The sequence below is a fragment of the Vanessa tameamea genome, chromosome 27 (assembly GCF_037043105.1).
Source record: "Vanessa tameamea isolate UH-Manoa-2023 chromosome 27, ilVanTame1 primary haplotype, whole genome shotgun sequence".
In the NCBI taxonomy this organism is placed as follows: Eukaryota; Metazoa; Arthropoda; class Insecta; order Lepidoptera; family Nymphalidae; genus Vanessa; species Vanessa tameamea.
Window position 1 is genome coordinate 6,480,888 of NC_087335.1, and position 22,250 is coordinate 6,503,137.

The 22,250-nt window shown below is 32.8% G+C and overlaps 1 protein-coding gene across 1 annotated transcript; it reads right to left on the bottom strand.

Moving 5' to 3' along the window:
• Positions 1–97: 97 nt before the first annotated feature.
• LOC113392021 (delta(3,5)-Delta(2,4)-dienoyl-CoA isomerase, mitochondrial) lies at positions 98–6,200 on the bottom strand. Its single transcript, XM_026628223.2, has 9 exons — positions 5,990–6,200; positions 5,464–5,605; positions 5,208–5,296; positions 4,568–4,671; positions 3,428–3,531; positions 3,177–3,264; positions 1,734–1,846; positions 1,247–1,373; positions 98–198 (listed from the first exon to the last, which is right to left on the bottom strand). Exons 1-9 carry the CDS (start codon positions 6,042–6,044, stop codon positions 103–105), a joined length of 918 nt encoding a protein of 305 aa, XP_026484008.2. The 5' UTR covers positions 6,045–6,200; the 3' UTR covers positions 98–102.
• Positions 6,201–22,250: the final 16,050 nt, after the last annotated feature.

The window sequence follows — 22,250 nt, forward strand, 5'->3', positions numbered from 1 at the left end:
CTTAATAACAGTTACACTTAATTGAATACAACATTTGTAATAGAATATATAATCTAATTTGTTTTTGTTAATTGTTGAAAACAATATTTTATTTTAAAAAAATTACAAATTATCAAATTCAGTCACAGTCTTAGTTGCTTGGGCCATTGCTGCTTTTCTTAAATCTTCACTTTGCAGCATCATTTGATTGATTAATTTCTGAAATTATGAAAATAATAATTAATAAAATTTGTCAAAAAATAATAATTAATAGCCTTTATAATTAATGTTCATGATAGTAACTAGTAAGTTGACCAATTTTTGTTACAGTTTCGTAAAAGCTGGTTAATGGCATTTTTTTTTCAGTGTTGTAACTTAGCTTTGGTTAATACTAAACATTCCATTGAGGCTCAAAAAAGTTTTTTAAACTGAAGATAGATTTTTTTTATCATTGTCCTGCACTGTTTAATGTTAATATTGGATGATAGTGATAACAATTATCTTTTGTAGCAGAATATAATTTTATTTTTAAAATTAGAAATAATTGAAGACATATTTTTATTTATTATAAATACTTGAAAAAATGTATTACTATCGACAATTATAAAATATATAAGTATATCTTCTATTTATATACAAGTATTTGTTTATACATGTAACTTAATTTGGTTCAAAAATTTAGAATACTTGTATATGTATATTATATTGAGTCATAAAAGCGCATTATTAATTTATTATATTAAAATTAAAAGACGTAATTTTTAGTCTGTATATCACGTAACCTAAAACACAAGCCGCATTGGTGTGGCGTTATATAGGCAAAAACTGAGATTTTAATATCATCCTGGCCTTTAGATAAACAACTTTACTGGAGTTTTAATGCTAGTATTTGTATATTAAACTCCAACGATAGCGATTGTAATTCATTATTTAAAAAAAACACCAAATAGTACCGGTCGTATATACACGACTGTTGTGACAATCTGACGTCATCAAAATTACTAGCAGCGTATTTGCGGGAATAAAAAAGGTTTTATACCCTATGCCTGGGTTGGTATCAAAGTCAGCGTCATATATAACAGTTAAGATTACCAAAAACATCTAAATTGATCAATAATATTTATAAAACCAAAGTCATCTAAATAGTTAAAACATCCATTTACCGAAATATATCAGAGCACATATGTACTATTTGCTTATTAGGGTCCTGTCCGCTGACCCTAACTAGGTTGGAATAAATAGAAATATTTATATAAAAAAATCTTACAATGTGTTCAAGGCCATCCTCGTTGGGTCTACTTTGGGAGTAGACCATCGATTTCTTCGTCATTTGAACAGCAACTGGACTCTTGGAGGCGATCGTTTGAGCTATTTCAAGAATTTTCTGAATTGCACTGAAATAAAAAAAAAAAACATCAGTTGGTATAATTATTTTTAACTTTAATAATAGTATGACAACCTCTTTAATCTAGTTGATTGGAGGATTGCGTAATCCCGGTATAGGTTCAAATCTCTGAGTCAGGTCATGTTCAACAATAACGCATGTAAGGGTATTATCGCTCACCGCTATATAATTTTACTATATTTACTTAAAGATAAGTAACAGACTGTATCGCAGCATATGGGTTTGTCGATACAAATGTCTACATTCCTCATGACGTTTTCCTTCAATCATGTAGAAATTAATTATAAGCACTAATTAATCAAATGAAAATTAAAGGTTACTCATTACCCTCCTCAATTAATAATCTTACGTGTCTTTGTCTGGGAACACTTTGCTGACTAAACCAAGTTCTAATGCTTCTTTGGCCTCCAATCTCCTCGCTGTGAAGCAAAGCTCCCTCACCGTTGATGTGTTGCCAATCACCTACAAAAAATATTTAATATAAATATAATTTAAAATTGATTTATATGATAATACGTGTACTCTAGATATGGCGTTCCGAACAGTTATTATGTTTGATGTAATTAAATTGTAGACTGTTCACCGAACATTAGTATGACTCTGCCATTCATTCTACGTGAGCGCGGTGCTCATAATCCGAAAGTCCGAATCAAAGTATGCACTTGGCCTTATAAAAATTTAGTATTCAAGTAAGTAAAGTGACTTGTTCAAGTAATAATAACAATATATTTATTTGATCTCTCCCAGACATTTTATTTTACAGTTTTAATTCACTTTAAAAATGAATGATTAAATATCTTGTCATTATTACTGTATTACCATAATGAAAAAAAAAACAATGACAACATATTGTTATACTACGTCGAACGAAAATCGTAAGCGCCATGAAATTGCTTTCCTGAAAATGAAAATTCCTGAAATTGAAAGGCGCTTACGGCGTTTTTATTGTGACTATTGTCTATAAGCGATTTAGCGCTGTACTTTTATAATTTGGTAAGATGACATAATTAATATTTATCGCTGCAGCGAATTTAACTAAAGTTACCTCTTACCAGTATCTGAATATTTTTTTTACGTGAACAAAGAGAAAAGAGAGAAAGTTAAACAAAATGTACTGTTTGATTGTATACGAGCCGTGTGCCCGATGAGATATCCCATCAGAAACACAGAAATCTTAGAGATCTTCTTAATTATTAAAGTTTTTTGATAACCTGTGTTGTCTGTAGACAAATTTTCATATGGGTGAATTTTCAAGAATGCTAACAACTTTTTCACAAACAGCCGTAATGACTAATCTTCTAACTACACTTCTTTATTTCTAACTACAATTACGCACGAGAAACTACGATAAAATAATCTCGAATTCCACCCTAAATTCAAAATATATATAAATTAACCATTCCTTACTTCGGCAATGGACCAACAACCTTGGGAACTAAGATGTTACGTCCCTTGTGCCTCTAGTTACACTGGCTCATTCACCCTTCAACCAGAAGACAATAAGAATTGCTGTTTTGGAGTAGAATATATAATGAGTACTACCTACCACGATCGACTTGACTATATCACCAAACGAACGATACAAAATGTTTAACAAGTATCATCTGTTGGGGGTGATCTGCGATTGTATGTTAAACATTTTAAAACTTTATACTTGACTTGGTCCGTGCTGTACAACCCACGTTATGTTATTCGCCCCCCCTCCCCCCTCATGAGTACCCCCTGATAAATGGTTTCACGCAACCAAATCAAGTTTTCAGCTTTATATAAGCACAGATGAACTAATTATTACCTTAGGAAGTCTTTGCAGAGATCCTACATCTGCAGCGAGACCAAGGTCCACTTCTTTCACCTGAAAAAACGCTTCTTCTGTGCAGTATCTGAAATTTTAATATAAATATATATTTTAATTTATCATCACTTGTAGAATGTGTGGGTGAAACTTTACAAATGTAAAGCAGTTCCACACCACCGATTGAGTTTAAAATTTTTAGTTGCTAGTTGAAAAAATATTACAGGCTATTGAATAAGATGTAAAATTACCTCATATCAGCAGCGGTTATGAGATCCACACCGGCACCGATGCAAGCGTTATGCACCACAGATAGCACTGGCTTTACACAATCTTCCAATGCTGATATTCCATTCTGAAAAAAAAAAATGATATAGGAACAAAATAAGTAACATCTTTCATTTCGTTTTTCTGTAATATAGGAGTATTTTTACTAATAGGGACGGAAGTGTGTAACAGGAAGCTGACGAAGTGCGCTATTTTTGAATTTTGACTAATCAGCGCGCATGATGCTAGTGTTGGTCGTCAGATGGTACCAACACATTTTCCGAGATGTGATATTAATGTTGTTTCTAACAATGGTAAGATCGCATCATGGACGACCACTGTAGCGTCGTTTATTATTTATCTTTGATGTTTTAAATTGAACTGAAACTGTTAAGGTTTTCTGACTAATATTATAAACGCGAAAGTGTTATTTGTTCTTTACATCTTAACTATTGAACCGATCATAATGAAATTTCAAGTGATGTTTACATTTAAGTTAAGATTGAAAGAATCTAACCTAACCTAACCTAACGCCTGACGCCTGAATATATATATATATTTAAGAAAATAATATTTCAAAATATAATCTTATTTGTAGTTTTTTGTTGTCTTTACGCTTAGTTGTCTCACGCACACTAATACATCTTGTAAGCATGTAATAAATTAACATGGAGGCGTGCCTTCTTAAGTGAACTGACCAATTCTTGGGTAAACTTCGGTAAAGAGGATTCCTGTATTTGTATATTTACACACACCCAGGCACCGCTGCTATACGTTATTTCCTACATAGTTCTTTATTAAAAAAATATATTATAAAATAATTAATGTAATTTTTTTCCTATTAAACTACAATTTTTTTTTTTGGCGATAGCTTGTCCAACAGAAATGATGATAGTGAACTCATAGTACAATTGCAAAACTAGCACCACATATTTAATAGTTATTTTAAGAAAAAATTGTCTTGAAATTGTTGTGTCATTCATTTTTAAAAAACAAATTTTAATATAATTTAAAAATGTGTTGTCATTAAATGAATGAAAGTTCGTTTAATCATAGAATGGAAAAAAATGATCACCATACAGAAAACAATATCTAGGAAATTGATAAAATAATTTAGGACTTACTTGACAATAAGTGATTAATGATTGGAAAATGCGTGATTTTCTCGCTACGTCATCGTACTCCTGGGCTTTGCTCTCCTCTTCGAGAAGACTATTGAAGTCAATACCTTTAATGGATAAAATTTTTATTTGAATTATTATTTATATTACACAGGTCTGCTTCTCTTCGTAAGTAAACTTAAAATTCTTAATAAGTAGCACTTAAGAAAAATAAAATCTTCCTTAATATTATAAATGCAGGGATGGATGTTTGTTAAACAGTCAAAGAATCTAGTCTAGTCTTAGACTATAGTCTGTAATAATACCTAATACCTAGCACCCGTATCCTCATAGGTTTGCTAGATTCTACTTGGTAGTAGGGCTTTGTGCAAGCCCATCTGAGTAGCTACACTCATCATATATTCTACCACCATGGGGAACCACTACCACATTTAGTATTATTGTATTTTAGTTTGCAGGTGTAACTACGGGCACAAGAGATATAACATATCATCCTAACGTTAGAGGTGCATTAGTTTCGAATGAAAATATAGTTACAATTTCATATGGCACCAATGTCTATGGGCAGTGGTGTCTGGTGGTGGTGACACTGAGAGGGATGAAATTGTGGACAGAAACTATTTTTTTAATAAAATTATCATACCTGCTGTGAAATGTTTTCCTCTTGCGGATAACACAATGACTCTGCATTCAGGATTGTTGTTTAATGACATGAAGCAATCATAGAAGTCTCTGAAGCATAAAAAAAAATTGTCTAAAATTCCAACAAAACATATATATATATATATAACACAAAAGTATGTTGTTTCAAAATTTAAATTAAAAAAATAAATAAATGACTTCAAAAAAAGGAGGTTTGACACTTTTTTTATAAAGTGATTTAAAAATAGAATACTCACTTCCACATAGCTCCATTAAAAGTATTCAACTGTTTAGGTCGGTTGATCTCAACATGGAAGACATTTTTCGAAGGAACAGATACTGCTAATGTTTCAAACTGTGGCACTTCAATTTTAGAAGAATATAATCTTGATAATATTCCTGTAACAATCAATTATTTATTATTAATTATACTTAAATAGCTTAAAATTGTATGAGGTTTGATCTGACATTATTATTTTAACCAATTAGGTAAAATAACATAGGCACAATGTTCAAGTTTTTTTTTGTAGTATTCTTTAACTAAATGGCTTTATCAAAATTAATAAAAACTTTTTTAAAACAATCTAAAATGTTCAAGTCATTTTAAAAAAAAAGTTCAATCAAGGAGATTTAAGTATTGTTTACATAATCATATTCTTAAAAAATAATTTTATTAGGAATTTCAATGTTATTTTGAAAATAGCATTGCACAATAATTCAAGCAACTTAATTATTTTGAATACTGCAACATAAATAACTAGGTGTAACGAAATATTAACTTACCGGGTGCTAATTTTGCAGGATTCAAGAAAACTAAAGATTTCGCTACTAGTGACATTGTGATAAGAGTTAAAAAATGGAGTTTTAAATAAAGAATTTAATAAAAAAACAACTGAACTAGAACAAAATTTAACAAGGTTCAAAGTCTATTTGATTTTGAATTTTTGATTCCGACTCAAGATATAAAAACAAATCGGACTTTATACGTCACAACAATGACTGTAGCTGTCAAACCAGCATTGCCAACTTTGAAATTATTAAAACCTAAGTCTGTATTCTTTGGTAATATTAATTTTTATACGTTTATTTGCATGAAATGTAGCTTTTTATACAGATTTTAAACTATAGTATATGTATCTAACACATTTATTTTATTGTTTTGGTAATCAAAAAATTAAGAGAAGATAAGAATATATTGTGGAGAATTAGTCTATGTAGTGTCGGAATGGAATAGTACATTCCCATTGAGTCGAAGGCAACGAGTTACCTTCCGACTTACACTGGTAATCACCGGTCATGCCTGTTTTAGAAAACACCTGTGTAATATCATAATCGTGCGCAGCATAAAACACAGAGAGGTAGATCCTGATACGCGAGTTTAGACAGGACTTTATCCTACGAGACATTTTCTGTGAAGCCATTATGGTCCAGAAGGAAAAGGTGGAGTGGGAACGGGAAACGGCCTTGACGCCCGGGGTTTAAAAGGTGGGGTCCTCACGTTTATTTTAGATAGAGGGGAGCGACAGCTGGTTTGGACTCGTGCTGCCGTACAGACTAGCGAGGAGTACGGGGGGATGAGAGCTTTGCATGGGAAGGGCCGCGAATGCGTTATAATGACACGATGCCGCAACCTCTCCGATGCCAAGGATGGACAGTGTAGTGGTTTTAATGGATAGAAAGCCATCTTATCCCAGTACTGCCCCCAGGGCACCGGGTACCTTTCTGAAGATTTCCATTGCTTGAAAAAATATTAAAACAATCGAGAGGATTGATAGAAACGACAATAGCGTAATTGTTTACGGGCCGCCTAGCGTTGTAAATTCGCAGGATCGATTCTGACTCCTTGGGTTATTGTCGTCCCAACTTCTAACAAATGATAAGCTTAAAAGGAGGGGTAAATATGAATATTAGTAATTTCTTAATTAATTTTGGGTACTGCTACTACTATTTAAAATAAAGAATCGTTCCCTTTGCAACATTTCTCAGCGCCATATGGCAAGTGCACATTGGAGTTCCCAGCAATTTCGCTAGTCCCAAACACGATAGCTGTCGTGGTAACGGCGGGACAAAGGGCATGAAGAATCACCGGGACACGGTACCATACATGAGTCGTATATAGCCCAGGCGAGACTTCTCGATGAGTCGGTCTCGGAATGAACTTGGGCAAGACCATGTTCAACAGGCATGTCGTGCCGGGGCCAATATATTTCGAAGGGAAACCTCCCGAAGTTGTTGGTGAACATGAAAACTTGCGTCATGTCATACGGCTTGGTAGTAACAACTTTGAGAAGAAAACTAAACGAAGATGAAAAAGATTTCGCTTGGGCAGTATTTGGCAACCTTCGTTAAGTCTTTACGTTACCTAAACGGCAATGTTTGAACACAAAAGTTTTCAATCAATACGTCTTTTCGGCAATGAGGTACGAACGCTATATGCGGGACTAGAACACAAATTTAAGACCGTAGATTTAGCGTGCTGGAGCGAGTTATGCTCGAAATACCTTTGAAGGATAAAATCAGAAATTATATTATCCGGAGAAGAACCGGAGCTATCGACATAGCTTGCAAAATTAGCATATTGAAGAGGCGGTTGTCTGGAAATATAATGCTGGAATAATCTGGAAAGATCAATGGTGGTTGGAACAGACGAGTCTTCACAAGAGTAGAGTAGGGTGCCCTCCTGCCTGAAAAAGGTGGCCCCGACTGGATGCGAAAGGCGCATATTCCGCTTGGCACCTGCCTGACCGCTAAAGAGCAATATTTGTGGTGTTGTTGTATTTGTCGTATAAGTGATGTAGGAGGTTATACACTCAAATATGAGGCTTCATAAATGTCAAGAAACACCGTTTTCTGTGCATAACATTTTATAAAAGTTTAATATATATATTAAAACTATATATATATTAGGCTATAAAAAAGTTTTTAGGTTGATATGCCACTAGACGTAGTGCAAAGATGTTACACTATTTTGAACCAAGTTATAATACCATGTTAGTTTAATTTTATATGCAGTTATCTGTTTAGTGCTTTAGTTTCAAAAGGTACTAAGAGTTTACGACTTGATAAAGGAATGAATTTGAAAACTGACGAAGGTTTTCTTACTCTGACTGTACATACAAAAAAAGATTATTATAGGTATCGAAATTTCATATTATATACTAGTATAAAGTTTAGTTTTTGTTTTAATTCATATTAAATTTTCATAAACAATAGGTTATTTGACAATGCGAAAAATAAAGTTTAAAAATTGTTATTTATTAACGAAAGTTGAAAATAATAATTAATTTACTCAAAAATCCATAAATAAAAATGATTTTTTTTAAATGTTAGTCACGTGACACAAAACGATCCCGATTGGTCGGGCTTAGATGACGTCACTTGCTTATTAACCTGGTTTGCCTACTGTATGTGGATTATATGTGCCACAGATTACAATACACGCAAATGACGTCACCGAACCCATTGCGGTGCCATATTGTCAAAGTAGCGTTTTCGCGCGCTATTTAAATATGGAATTTTTATTTTGATATTTTTCAGCAAATATGTACTAGAATTAAAAAATACAACTTTTACTGGGTTCCTTAACCTCTACTAAATAATATAAAATGCATTTTAAAAACCAGTCAAATAGCCTATTGTATATTTTGTCATTTACTTATTCTCAAACATTGTTAATTTATTCCGTTCTGTCTGTTATTTAATTCATAATAAAAAAAACAACTTCATTCCAACTGGGAAACGCATAACACATCCTGTTTTTAATATATTTTTAAATTGTTCATAATTTTGACGATAAGAATATTTAAGTATATTAATTATGCCACACTTGAAAATATGCCACCTTGGGCTCAAATCGGAGTACCCGTAGTGTAAATCGAGCGCTGGCTGCAATAATATTCATTAATAACCTTAATTATAGACGTTTGTATATTTTTAATGCAGTCTTGTATTCTGTTAAGGAAGCTAGCACTAAGGAAGATGGGTTATAGTGGCAACCGTAGACACCCTTTCGTCATCTCCTCGAACACACGGTGTCTATTTTTTTAATGGCTTTTGTAGAGAATATCTTTACACTCACTTATAAACTTTAAGATTAAATAGGTTGGTAAATTTTGAAATACCATCTTGTAGGCATTGTCGTTTGCGAGCAATACACGTTGTAAGATGTCTGAAATATTAACATTGACAGCACTTAGTTTTATAGGGAAGGCAAACAAACAAACTGTAAGTGATCACCAGATAGAGAGGTTCCAGTAGAGTGACGGGGGAAAGGGCTATGGTATATGATCATCACTGCTATAAATAATTCGTCTCCAATCTTGGGAATTAAGGTATTATGTCCCTTGTGCCTGTAGTTACACGTCTTAAAGGGGTGTGAACCATCACCCTTTAAGCCGAAATATAACAATATTATGTATGGCTGCTTGGCGGTAGAATATCTGATGATGGCTGCTTAGATGGGCTTGCACAAAGCCCTACCACCAAGTGTCCAAAATGTGATCTGAACCATGTATATACTTTGTGCTTCGAATTAGCTCAAGCTCAAAGTACCTTTCTATTGAAACACTGTGATATCGATGCTCACCTTTTTTAATGAATTCATCTCTTAAATGTTGAATATTATTAATTCACTTATTCTCCATAAGCTATGTATATATATAATAATGAAAGAACGAATGAATGAATTAATAACTTTGTAAAGTGATGTACATATCCGATCGATAATACAATTTGTAATTAGAATGGTTTTTTGATTAGTATTTTCGGCACGTTCTCATACGGGACGTTGGACCAAAAATGCGTTGCGTGTATAGAGCGTTAAATGTATAACTAGTATGAGTCAGATCATGGTGTCACCATTTTATAGCGATGATTAAGGTACAACAGATGACTATTTATTTTAATAGCCTATTTAAGGTTTTATTATTGCTATTTCAAATATTCATGATGTTTATTTGATGCGTGTAATTTTGGGTGATGTCTTTTTTAGATCGAATTTTCAAAACGATTTCCTGGTCTTATATATATATATATCTGGAGCTCTGTCAGGTAATTTTAAGAAAGAGTTTTTTTACAATATCATAAACATAATATGGTCTTTTGATGTTGTGTGATTATGTAATAATTACGAAACAATACTTTTGAATATCAGGAAATAACTTAATTAAACGTCGTTGTTAAAGAAATCACGCAACAGGAAATGGTTATATATATAAAAAAAAATGTCCACTGTGACTTTATTATGGTCGCACTACACTTTTTGCTAATTCACCGATCGATTCGTGACATCATCGAGGAAGCCAAATCACGATACTTTCTTAGACATCAAAGCGGTCTAGGTTTATTTGGTATGAAAATAGACGACCTGAAAGGAAGGACGTCACTTAAAAATGGAACAAATAATTTGTATATTTTATTATAAGATTTTTAGCACAGTCCGCCGTGATAAAAGTATTTTAGTTCTATTAAAATAAAATGAATTTCATTTATGTTTCAGTTGTTCTCCTTTATTTAAATTATGGAGTTTATTTTACTGAGCTGAATTTATTTACTGAGATATATTATACCTTTTTCTTCGCTGGTAAAACTTGTGGGTACTTCACTTCACACGAGGTCGCGGGATCGCATGAGAATGCTATCATGGCGCTCGACGCCTCCAATACCAAAGTTCCCGGGATACGAGATAACCCCCCTTGCCCCGAAGACGCTTATGGCTGGGAGAGAAGGAACGCATAGCGCCGATGCCTTTCCATCGGTCTTCGGGATGTTTTATATCTACTTATGTATCATGACACTATTATTATTCCGGCAGTTTTTGCCATCATCTCCGCTTAAGCCGTTTGGTTCTAAAGTAACAGGGATGCTGTAGCCTAAATAAGTGTCTAAGTTAGTTAATTATATTATAGTCCCCAAACTACGATGGTATGTTACAAAAGCTGTATAGACGTTCTCAGTGAATCTTTTGACTTTTGTATCGCAGAGAAAGCAGATATTCATATTGACGACACATGTTTAAAGAATATAATAGTATATTTGGATCTTCACATCCACAGGCCTTTGCGCCATATTCGTTTAAGATGGATATACGTTTTTGACCTTGCTGGATTGGGCGTCACCGATAAATACAGTTTCTTGATATTAAGACGCTCTCCAATTCACTTTCAGATACAGGAAGAACTGATAAGGCTCAATATATTTTTTTTTTTGACATCGAATTCCAGCCTTTTTAGCGTCTTCTAAGACATAACAAGGAGAACCACGTAACTAAAAAATAAAAAAGCTTAAACATTCCTCAAATTTCTCGGTTTCTTTTTCTAGGCTAGAAAGCTGATTTGGCGCCTCTAAGCCACGTTCAACATAATAAGTACACTGTCCATTGTTTGGTAAGTAATAAATCAATCGTAAAACACGTCAATATGGATACAAGCTCCATTTTTATAATGTAGCACAAGGAATGTGTTATTAGGTTAACATAGAAAATGTTTTACCGTTTATCTTTTGTTTTCTATAAGAATTAAAAATGTTTCGTTGTTCGATTAATTTGATCTTTGATGGGAATATAATAAATTATAAAATCTAAATATTCTTTATTCAAGTAGGCTCATAAAAGTGCTTTTGAATTGTCATGTTGCAGTGTTGAATTAAATTTAAAGCTACATCCGGTTCGGAAATTGGATTCAACCGACAAGAACGGGTAAGAAACTCTGTAGTTACTCTTTTCTACAATTTTAATAATGAATGCATAGCTTTATTTAACGTCTGTAAATATTTATCCACATTAAGTAGGTTAACATAGTTAGTATGCTACCCTTCTTTAGCACAAGATTAATCACAAGTAAATAACGCCCACATAACCTAGGATAATACAGGACACACCCAGCTTTCTTCAAATAGGAGTGTAAGGATCTTATCATGAGGGAGTACGGTATCCATTACCACGCAACGTTTAAGTCCGTCTACTAGTCTCTTTGGCGAAATAGATTCTATTCAAATTCAATTTTAAAGAGTTTATTCACTTTTTTCAACTAGGTCTTCTCTGCCAGTGTTTATATGTCAACCTGAAGCCTGGGACATCAAAATTACCACACTTGGTACGTAACCTTAGATACGTATTTTATGCGATTTGCTATTAACTCAGCTATATTGTGCACTACTAAGAGTTTATGATTAATAAATCTTTATTTATAATACAACACTATTACACTTACCTACTTATTTCCACTTTAATTTTACTTCCAAAATTCCGATAACAGTTCCGTCGACGTTCAAATCGCCATTTTTTCGCAGTTCCGTATTTATCAAGCTCTCGACCAATTATATCGCGTCAATTTGCTGTCAAATGTTCTTTATTTGGCTTTTATCCTGTTATAGTTGGAATTGAGTATAGCTAGTATTTATATAAGCGGATAACTTAGATCCAGTCGGGAAGCAACCGAAATCTATGCGGAGAGTACAAAAAGTACTCTGTCACAATTATATTTACAAATATCCTGCTTATTTAAATAGATATTATGATTGTATGCTCTCCTTAAATTGTTTTCCTCGACGGCTGTATGATTTGGTAACAAATATTGTACGGCGAAATCTAACTATCATATTTTTTAAAGACCGAGTGGACTCTGAAGTCCGAAATAGTAATCCTATATAAAGTCTAGCTCCTATATCTAAATAATCAAATCAATTACAATTATTGGCGCCATATTGATTGTACGTGACAGTTTTAGCATACACGAATAATGAACTGTCATACAATTTTGGTAATCATTTGCATGTCATTTAAACATCAATTGAAAGCCGCTTTATTTTTATTTGACACCAAATATATATTATTTCGTGTTGTTTCGACTGATTTAACATTTATAACTTGAACATTATAGTTGTGGTTTCTTATGATTATTTATTATTAATAAGGAAAACTTATAGAATAAATATTTTTTGTTCTTCAATGAAACATTGATGTCAACATTTAACTTACATTAAACTATTATTAAGAAAAATCTATACTAATATTATAATTCTATACTATTTTGTTCTAACTGACTAGCAGAGGAACAGCCAAACTACTACCTCTTGTTGAAATTAGGCAGCTTGTTGCTAGGCTGAAAAGGGATTTCTCGGAAATTACAACATTAAGAGAAATTGGAGTGGTAACTATATACCTACAAATGTTACCCTTAAGAAGTTAAGATGGGCAATTACACTATATAACATACATTATACCCATGGGAACGTATTAGTAACGTTTACACCGCACGGAGTTGCCAGTATTTAATATTAACTACCCTGGACAGTTTTTGTAGAGATCTGCAGCCTGACAAAGCGATGTAAATTGCCTGTAAATACCCCAATGCTGGGCTCTACCTTAGAGGAGATAATAAGGAGCTTATTCCTCCATGTTGCTCTAACGCAGTTTGATGGATACACTTGTGGCAAAACGTCGTTGAAATCACATATGCAGGTTTCCTTACGATGTTTTCCTTCACCGTTAAACCTGCGACGAATTATACACAAATTTAGTATACAAGAACTCAGTGGTGCTTGTCAGGTGAACCTAATATCATATATAACGATGACCTCTGTAGTTGAGTAGGGCGTACACCGGTTTTCATGGGTACGCCACTCCGAGGTCCCGGGTTCGATTCCCGGCCGAGTCGATGTAGAAAAAGTTCATTAATTTTCTATATTGTCTTGGGTCTGGGTGTATGTGGTACCGTCGTTACTTCTGATTTGCCATAACACAAGTGCTTTAGCTACTTACATTGGGATCAGAGTAATGTATGTGATGTTGTCCAATATTTATTTAATATTTATTTATTTATTATATGATGCAGGTGTCTAACAACTGGGCCTCGGCTCATGCAGACAAGGGTTTGAGTGGAACCGCGCGGATCAGCTTGTTATACCAATAACAATAATTGAACAATACAACACGATGCGATAGGGAAATATGAATGAAACGTTTAAATTAATGTTGAGGTCACCGGAGTCAATGTAATTAGATCATTCATGAAATGACCATAATATAGTGCGCATCTTGTGTTGCGCAACACTTCGCTTTATCATACAACTACGAATGTTCATACAACTTTACTTTCTATCTGATGACGTCTTAAGTTTCGCGGGATATATGTCGAGATAGATCATGCCTATTAAAGATTTTTCTTGGATTGGAATAAAAAAATAATTAATAATATTACTAACTTATAAAAGTAAACTCTTATCATTTTGAGTTTGAGCTTTATTATAACGTGTGTGTGGCCAACGAAGTGTGTGGCCGCTTCTTCGCTGGAAGCTGCTTTCCGGTAGTCGACTCGATATATTGACGATTCAAAAATGCTTTATTGTAAATTTTACTTAAGTAATACATTTTTGATTTAATTTTATATTATACAATTAATATAAAGTTGCCTTCAGTTTGGTTAGAACAGTAACTATTATTAATTTTACTTTACAAATACTTATTACAACCTCAAATGAAAAAAAAATCTATCATACTTAATGCATTGTTATATATCTTAAATTTAAATAAAACATTAAAAATATATTCAGTTGGTAGTGGCAAGAAATCTTCACAGTTTTATGTTAAAGCTTGATACTTCTTTATATTTGTTTTTATGTTTTAATTTACATAAGCACAGATAAAAAATATTTTCAGTCTCTACGTCGATCAACGCTCCAGGTACAACGTAGATAAAAAGTTAAAACGAATTAGAAATACAGAAAAAAAAGCGGGCATACAAGCGTCACCTTTTGTATTTATTAGTCTAAATTTTCAATTTATGTTGTATGTATTCGTGGCTGATTGTGAAGTTAATTGCTGTAAGGTCACAAGAGATAACATTACCAGAATTAAATGTAGGAAATGCAGTATCATTTTCAACTTCAATGATGTATTTTAAATGCGTCATTGTTGAATAGACAATATGGCGACCGTCTAGTAAAATGGCGGGTAAAATATTTTTTTAATAATTTGCCTTTAGTGTACTTGAAACTACTGTTATGGCTAGATATTTCAATCCTGCCTTTATATATAGTTATACATTACATTATTTTGTAATTTGTATTTGCATATTTTTATGTTATAGGTGGCAAACGCGCAGGAGGCTCACCTGGTGGAAAGTGACTACCATGGATATCTGCAACACCGGAGGGCTTGCAGATGCGTTGCCGGCCTTTAATGAAGGAGTACGCTATTTTCTTGAAGGTTTCCAAGTCGTATCGGTTCGGAAGAACCGCCGGCGAAAGCTGGTTCCACAGATTGGTTGTGCGAGGCAGAAAATGTCTTAAAAATCGCGCTGTTGTGGATTTTCAGACATCTGGGTGGTGCGGGTGAAACTTAGAATTTTGATGAGATTATTAGAATTTTGCTGTGGTTTCTATTTGAAGGCTGAGTTAGCTTGTGTAAAAACACACGCACAAGGACAGACACAAGATACACTAGTTAAAGGCGTATTGACTGTTTTAGAAGTTGTCAATATTTAATTCCAATGCGGGCAGTTTTTCCGCATCGTGTTGATCGACTCGATCTGCAAATGTGTGTCACACTTTTGCAGATCGAGTTCAACTTTTGTATTTTAGGGCATGGAAATCGTAGGCATAAGATAAATCACGTGTCCTCCTCCACTTGATATTAGGTAGTCGTTATGGCATTGTAAAAATTATGACCATCCTTTGCACTGTCCATGTACAACCAACCATGAGAATTAAGACATTATATTCCTTGTCCCTGTAGTTTTACTAGGTCACTAACTATTCACACTTAGCACAACGTTACCAACGATTACAGGGCTGCACCAACCCCTATAACGAAGTCAAATTAGTCAATACACAAACTTTTTAAATTTTTATTTATTAAATTTTACGATTAGTCAGACATTAATAAACACATATCAGTTTATAACAAATGTTTACGACTAAATGACAACAAAATAATCAGTCTTGCAATGTAGAACAAACAAACGCACAATTATTCTCGGAATCATAGCACTTTATGTATATAGATATTCCTTGCATACAAATAATATTGCATCTTATAAATAAATATTACACAGCAAGTGATACAATGTTTTCATCACGTTGGAAATATTTTTACTTTTATTGATTAGTCATTGACTTAGTTGTAATGGTTCGGACACACTTACGCTTAAGTCAACGGAAGTAGCTGCCTTGCTTTAAACAAATCGTACATATGGCCTGAACACGATAATGGGTCAACTTTAAAAATTGTTCGTAATAGCTCGTTTCGCAGTTGTTTGACTGTAGCTTTATAGACAAGAACTTCAATAACCACTTATTAAGACGCGACCGTAGATTTAGAGAGAACATAAACTATTTCAAGAACTACACAATCGCTTAATTGAGAGGATTAGCCATTAGATGTTGAAAAAGAGTAACTACTGAGTTTCTTGGCGGTTCTTCTCGGTAGAATCTACATTCCAACCGGTGGTAGCTTCACTTAATATAGTTTGTTAAATGACGATTCAAAAGTGCTTGTAAAAATACTTGAATAAAGAGAATATTTTGATTTTGATTTTATTACAAGGAAATAAACCATTCCAGTTACATCGATTGCAATATCGATCATTATTTTTATATATATAACATATATTTAAGGTGTGATAAGGTGGTCTATTTTTTTAGCTGATTTTTAACTACCACCAAAATCAACTTTATATTCAAGTAGGCTCATAAAAGCACTTTTGAATCGTCATGTTTCAGTGTTGAATTAAATGTAAATCTGTCACAGATTCGGAAAGTAGATTCTACCGAGATGAACCGGTTAGAAACTCAGTAATTACTCTTGTCCATAATTTTAAATGCAGTCTGTAAAGTACAATAAAATTTATACGTATCTCGTCTATAAATGAACAGATACTAACTCCACGTTTTTTGATCATTTATATAATCTTGTATTGAGTAATAATAATTATCAATTGACATGAACTTAATTTTTTTTTAATATTTCAAGTTAAATATAGCTGTGGAATCTTATTATGGATACGAATACTACGGTCCAAGAAGGATGTATAACTTTCTGTAATCACACACAGACAGGGACACAGCCAACAGCTTTACGTTGTTTCCGAAACATTGACAGTTCGTTGACAGAAAAATCGAAGACGAAATATCGGGATTGTGGTTATTGCTTGTAACAATTTCAGTTTAAGCAAGCCCCTGGACTAGAGAGTCGTTTAAAGCATTCAGTGTAAACAATGGAATGATTTTAAAGCATATGAAAGCTATGTGACGATGCATTTCATTGACGGGGATTCCCCATATAACCTGTATGTAATGCCAACTGTGTAGTGGTTACAGCAGCTCTAAATCCGGGCTTCACTGGTAATACATAAATGAGTCACGATGGTGACCTTAGATCCTATGATCCTAGGGTTCATCATCGTGAATCATTTATTGATGTCATACGATTGTAATGTAAGTTGGATATATGTATATACGCAGCTACTCCGTGTTAAAGAACGTATACAAGAACTGTTTTTTTTTATGTGGATAGAGTGCGAGTTGATAGTCAATAATGTTGCCAGATTAAACTCTTAAATTACCTCTGAAAACGCATTCATGAAAAATTTATTGAAAGTTTTTGTGTCTTTAAAATATTTTTTAATAACTCAGTCGAGGTGTTTAAAATCAGTTTATGAATAATATATTTTTTTTAAATTTAAAATCAATAATATTTGTGACAATGGTCTAATTCTACTGTATTGGAAATAATAATTGACTCATATGTTATTTCCCTGCTAACAAATAATTCAAAATATGAAATATTATTAATGTCTACAAAAACATATTATTTACTGAATAAACCGATATTTTCGATTTTTAAAAGTAATTACTCATGACTATTTATTTTAACATTCAAGAAAATATTCTTATAACGCAATTGAGACCACAACCGCATAAATATATTAATTCACTCTAAGTAACCCGATTTTAGCTCTTCTGTCATTGTGGTCTAGGTTTTAAGAAATTCAGGTTTTTCCCTTTAGGTAAGTCATAGCATGAGCTGAAAATAAAACTAAAATTATGTCGTAATTATTAAGAGTAATATTTATATATAACAGTGTTGACTTCAAAAATCTAAAGACTAATATAGTTTTTATGTCATCCTTAAATGTCAAGTTTGTTACCAACGCCATTATTGAAGTTATTTATTAAAAAGAAAATTGATTCAAATTTAGAAGCATCTGTTTAAAAATAGCAATGATTTTTTTTTCGTAAATTTTAATTAATTTAATATCGATTCGCAAATCAAAAATTCTTGATTGTTCAAATTTTATGTAAAACTGCATGTATTGGTATTACTTCCTGATCCATTTTCAAGCTGAATCTAATCAAAAGTGTTCTTATTATATCTTAAGAGATATATATATAATATCGCAATTAACACTTTAATTTTTTTATTTAATTTTTTTTTTCCCAGAGATAAGTCGTTTTCCTACTATGTCTAGACATAAAAGTATTTATCCTTGGTATTAAGATCTAAAATATATAATGTTATAATATTAAATGAGCAAATCTTGTGTATGTTTATTTAAATATATTTCGTGTATCCCAGACACGGTTCTAGCGATTGGTTTCAAATTTAGATTAGGTTTCGCTTTTATTCAGTGATTTACCAAGAGTAAATGCACAAGAATTATATATTCATACATATTTTAAATAAATAAATAAAAATAAATAAATAAATATACATATATGTAATTATTCGTCCTGGATTCGTATAGATAGAATAAGGATATACATAAAACGTATATTTTGTAATGTATATAATTGTATTGCTTTATTCGGCGCACTCCAGTAAAACCAGACCGCATGATTTTACGGATTAAATATAAGACCTTATTGAATTATATATTTATTAAAATATCTCTCATGGATCACGTGCCTTTGTGAAAACTGTATACAAACTCACTAGGGTGACTTTATTTTATAATATACAGTGTTAAAGATATACCTGAACATTTTCTTAAATTAATGACTCAGCTAGGTAAGGCATATAATGGCGCCGTTTTTAAAAAAGGAATGTTCGTAAAAAACTTCTCGTCGACTTCCTGAACGTCTAGATCGTAATCAGTCAGTAAATTTGTCCCATTCGATGTCGCTTTTTATATTTCATGTATTTTCGATTTTATCTAAGAATTATTTGAAATGAATGTCATGTGTTTTTAATTGACTCGACCATGAAATAAACTTTTTTATATATAATAAATTAAACATTTAAATATATTAACAGAATCAATTTTATGTAAAGTGTTAATTGGTGTTGTCAGTCTGTCAATTTTTTTTTCTGAAATTATTTGATTATTGTTTATTTTTGTTTTATTGATTACAGGAATTAATTACTTTTAAAATATATTATACGATAGATATCAATTAGTAATTATTTTGATATAAATTAATCGAAGAGTGACTAAAGTGTTACAAGAGTTGTTATAGGGCTTTTGCACAATACCTAACTATAAATGACGGCTATCTTTATTCTTAAGTAAAAAAAGTTGTCATAATATACAGTTAATTGAATATTATATGTGTGGAAATTAGTGATTTACTTTTTATAGGGACGGACTGGCGAAATTGCCACAGGGTGTTATGAAGTCACTATCCCCATAAACATTGGCGCAAGTAAGAACAATCCAATACATCGCCAAAGTACCAACTTTGAATCATTGTGACTCGCCTTGTGTTCCTGAAATTACCTTGTCTCACTCACCCTTCAAACAGGAACATGACACGACACAGCAACTCTTATCCAGTAAAAATAAAATAGTTTGTAATTTAATTAATCATAATTTCAAAGCTTTTTTGTCGTCTTTATAGAAAAATAGTATAAGGCTGAAAATTCAAATCCATGATCCCAACTAAAATGCTGAGAAACGTAATGCTAACATCATATTCATCATCATCATCACATTCATAGAACGTGCGCATCTTAACCGATGATTTCGGGTTCAAATCCAGGCAGGCACCACTGAATTTTTATGTGCTTAATTTGTGTTTATAATTCATCTCGTGCTCGGTGGTGAAGGAAAACAACGTGAGGAAACCTGCATGTTTCTAATTTCAACTAAATTCTGCCACATGTGCATTCTACCAACCCGCACTGGAGCAGCGTGGTGGAATATGCTCCAAACTTTCTCCTCAAAGGGAGAGGAGGCTTTAGCCTAGCAATGGGAAAATTAACAGGCTGCTAATATTCGTTCCGCGCGAGCAGAATCAGACAATTGTTAAAAAAAGCACCGCAACGCTTGCTGGAGATAATCTGTTGATTTATAAATCATTCTTAAATTCGTCTCGTGTCTAGAAACAAGCATTTAAGATACATCACCCATTATAAGGGTTCGGGAATATTTAAATCCAACCTTTAAGCGTAATTTATTACCTTTATATTTCTATTTCTGTATTTAGGGACTGTACTTATGAATGCATTGTTGTAATATGTTCAGTAATGTTAAACTGATTTTGGATATATCAGTAAATTTCCGACTGTGACTTTGCCCGCGTGTGTACGATTCGGTCGGACGTTTGAGATAATAAGTATGCCATGTGCTGTTTCAGAATACAATTTATCTCTGTTCCAAATTTTATTTAGATCCTTACAGCGGTTCGTTCCTGGTTAAGTAATAAATATCCATCCATCTGTGCAAGCTTCCACATTTATAACTATGTGTAATATGTTTTTTCTCTACTCGTGACCACAATCTATTTGGGGGGGGGGGGGGGGGGTTATTGGGGCAACATGTCTTTTCCTTCCATTCTCCTCTATAATTCGTATCCACATTTATAACTATGTGTAATATGTTTTTTCTCTACTCGTGACCCAATCTATTTGGGGGCGGGGGGGGGGGGATTGGGGCAACATATCTTTTCCTTCCATTCTCCTCTATAATTCGTGATCTGATCGTTCACATCAATCTCTCTCGTATATCTCCTCACACACTCCATCCATGTGTTCTTAAGACCTTTAAGCTCATGCTCATCAAATATGTATGATATGTATCTAATAAATATATGTAATCTTTATATATATAATTCTTCTGTACGTTTGTATGTCACTGAACCTCAACCCGAACCTTGGGGCTGGATTTTGTGTGTGTATGTGTGGGCCTTAGTATTTTAGATTGTAGCTCAGTAGAAGTCGTTGCGATTCGATCCACCCAGGACTTTGTTTAACAATATATAAAATTGTTACTTTACATCATATATATGTGTAATCTACTGATTGACTGGACAGTTCCTTTCGGTTAAAATAACGACAGAATCTAGAATAAAAAAACTCCAATTGCTAAAAAACTTAAAATAAAATGGGTTCGAAAAATTAATACTTTTACTTGGTTGTAGGGCTTTGTGCAAGCCCATCTGGGTAGGTACCACCCACTCATCAGATATTCTACCGCCAAATAACAGTACTCTTGTTGTGTTCCGGTTGGAAGGGTGAGTGAGCCAGTGTAATCACAGGCACAAGGGACATAACATCTCAGTTCCCAAGATTGGTGGCGCATAGGTGATGTAAGGAATGGTTAAATATAATTAAATAATAAAAAAAATAATTTTGATTTGTTCTCACCCAAAATCTTACAAGATAAATGTTACTCATCTTTCAAAAGAGATAGCCTATATAAAAGTTATACGATAAGGCACAAGACAATAAAAATTGCTGTAATCTGTAGTCTGAAGTCATACGTCACCTACTTTTAAAGACGTACAAGCAATTATACACTTTATCACAGTGATATAAGTTTGAAAATGTATTCGTAAACGTCTGAAGCTTTAAAGCTCTAGTTACTCTGTGTTTATGTGTGCGTGTTCAGCAAATTTGTATGTGTATTATGGGATAGTGTTCCAGGATAGTGGTGTAAGGATTTCTTGTCGATGTTTTCTGATTATTTTATCATTTTTTATAGTTATAGTTCTATCATCGACATAGTAGATCGATTATAAAACACAATATAGCGTTTAAAGTAACATTGGGAATCATATTAAGTAAATCAATTTATATATTTGTTTGTTTAAAAGTAATACGTTTTTT

What these genes read in the sequence shown, in the direction of transcription:
- LOC113392021 (XM_026628223.2), bottom strand. Translation starts at nt 6,044, where the DNA reads ATGTCACTAGTAGCGAAATCTTTAGTTTTCTTGAATCCTGCAAAATTA. An exon ending in TTTAATGGAGCTATGTGGAA is followed by an intron (nt 5,297 to 5,463) that starts GTGAGTATTCTA and finishes TTTATGCTTCAG; the next exon opens with AGACTTCTATGATTGCTTCA. An exon ending in AGGATGGCCTTGAACACATT is followed by an intron (nt 199 to 1,246) that starts GTAAGATTTTTT and finishes TCATAATTTCAG; the next exon opens with AAATTAATCAATCAAATGAT.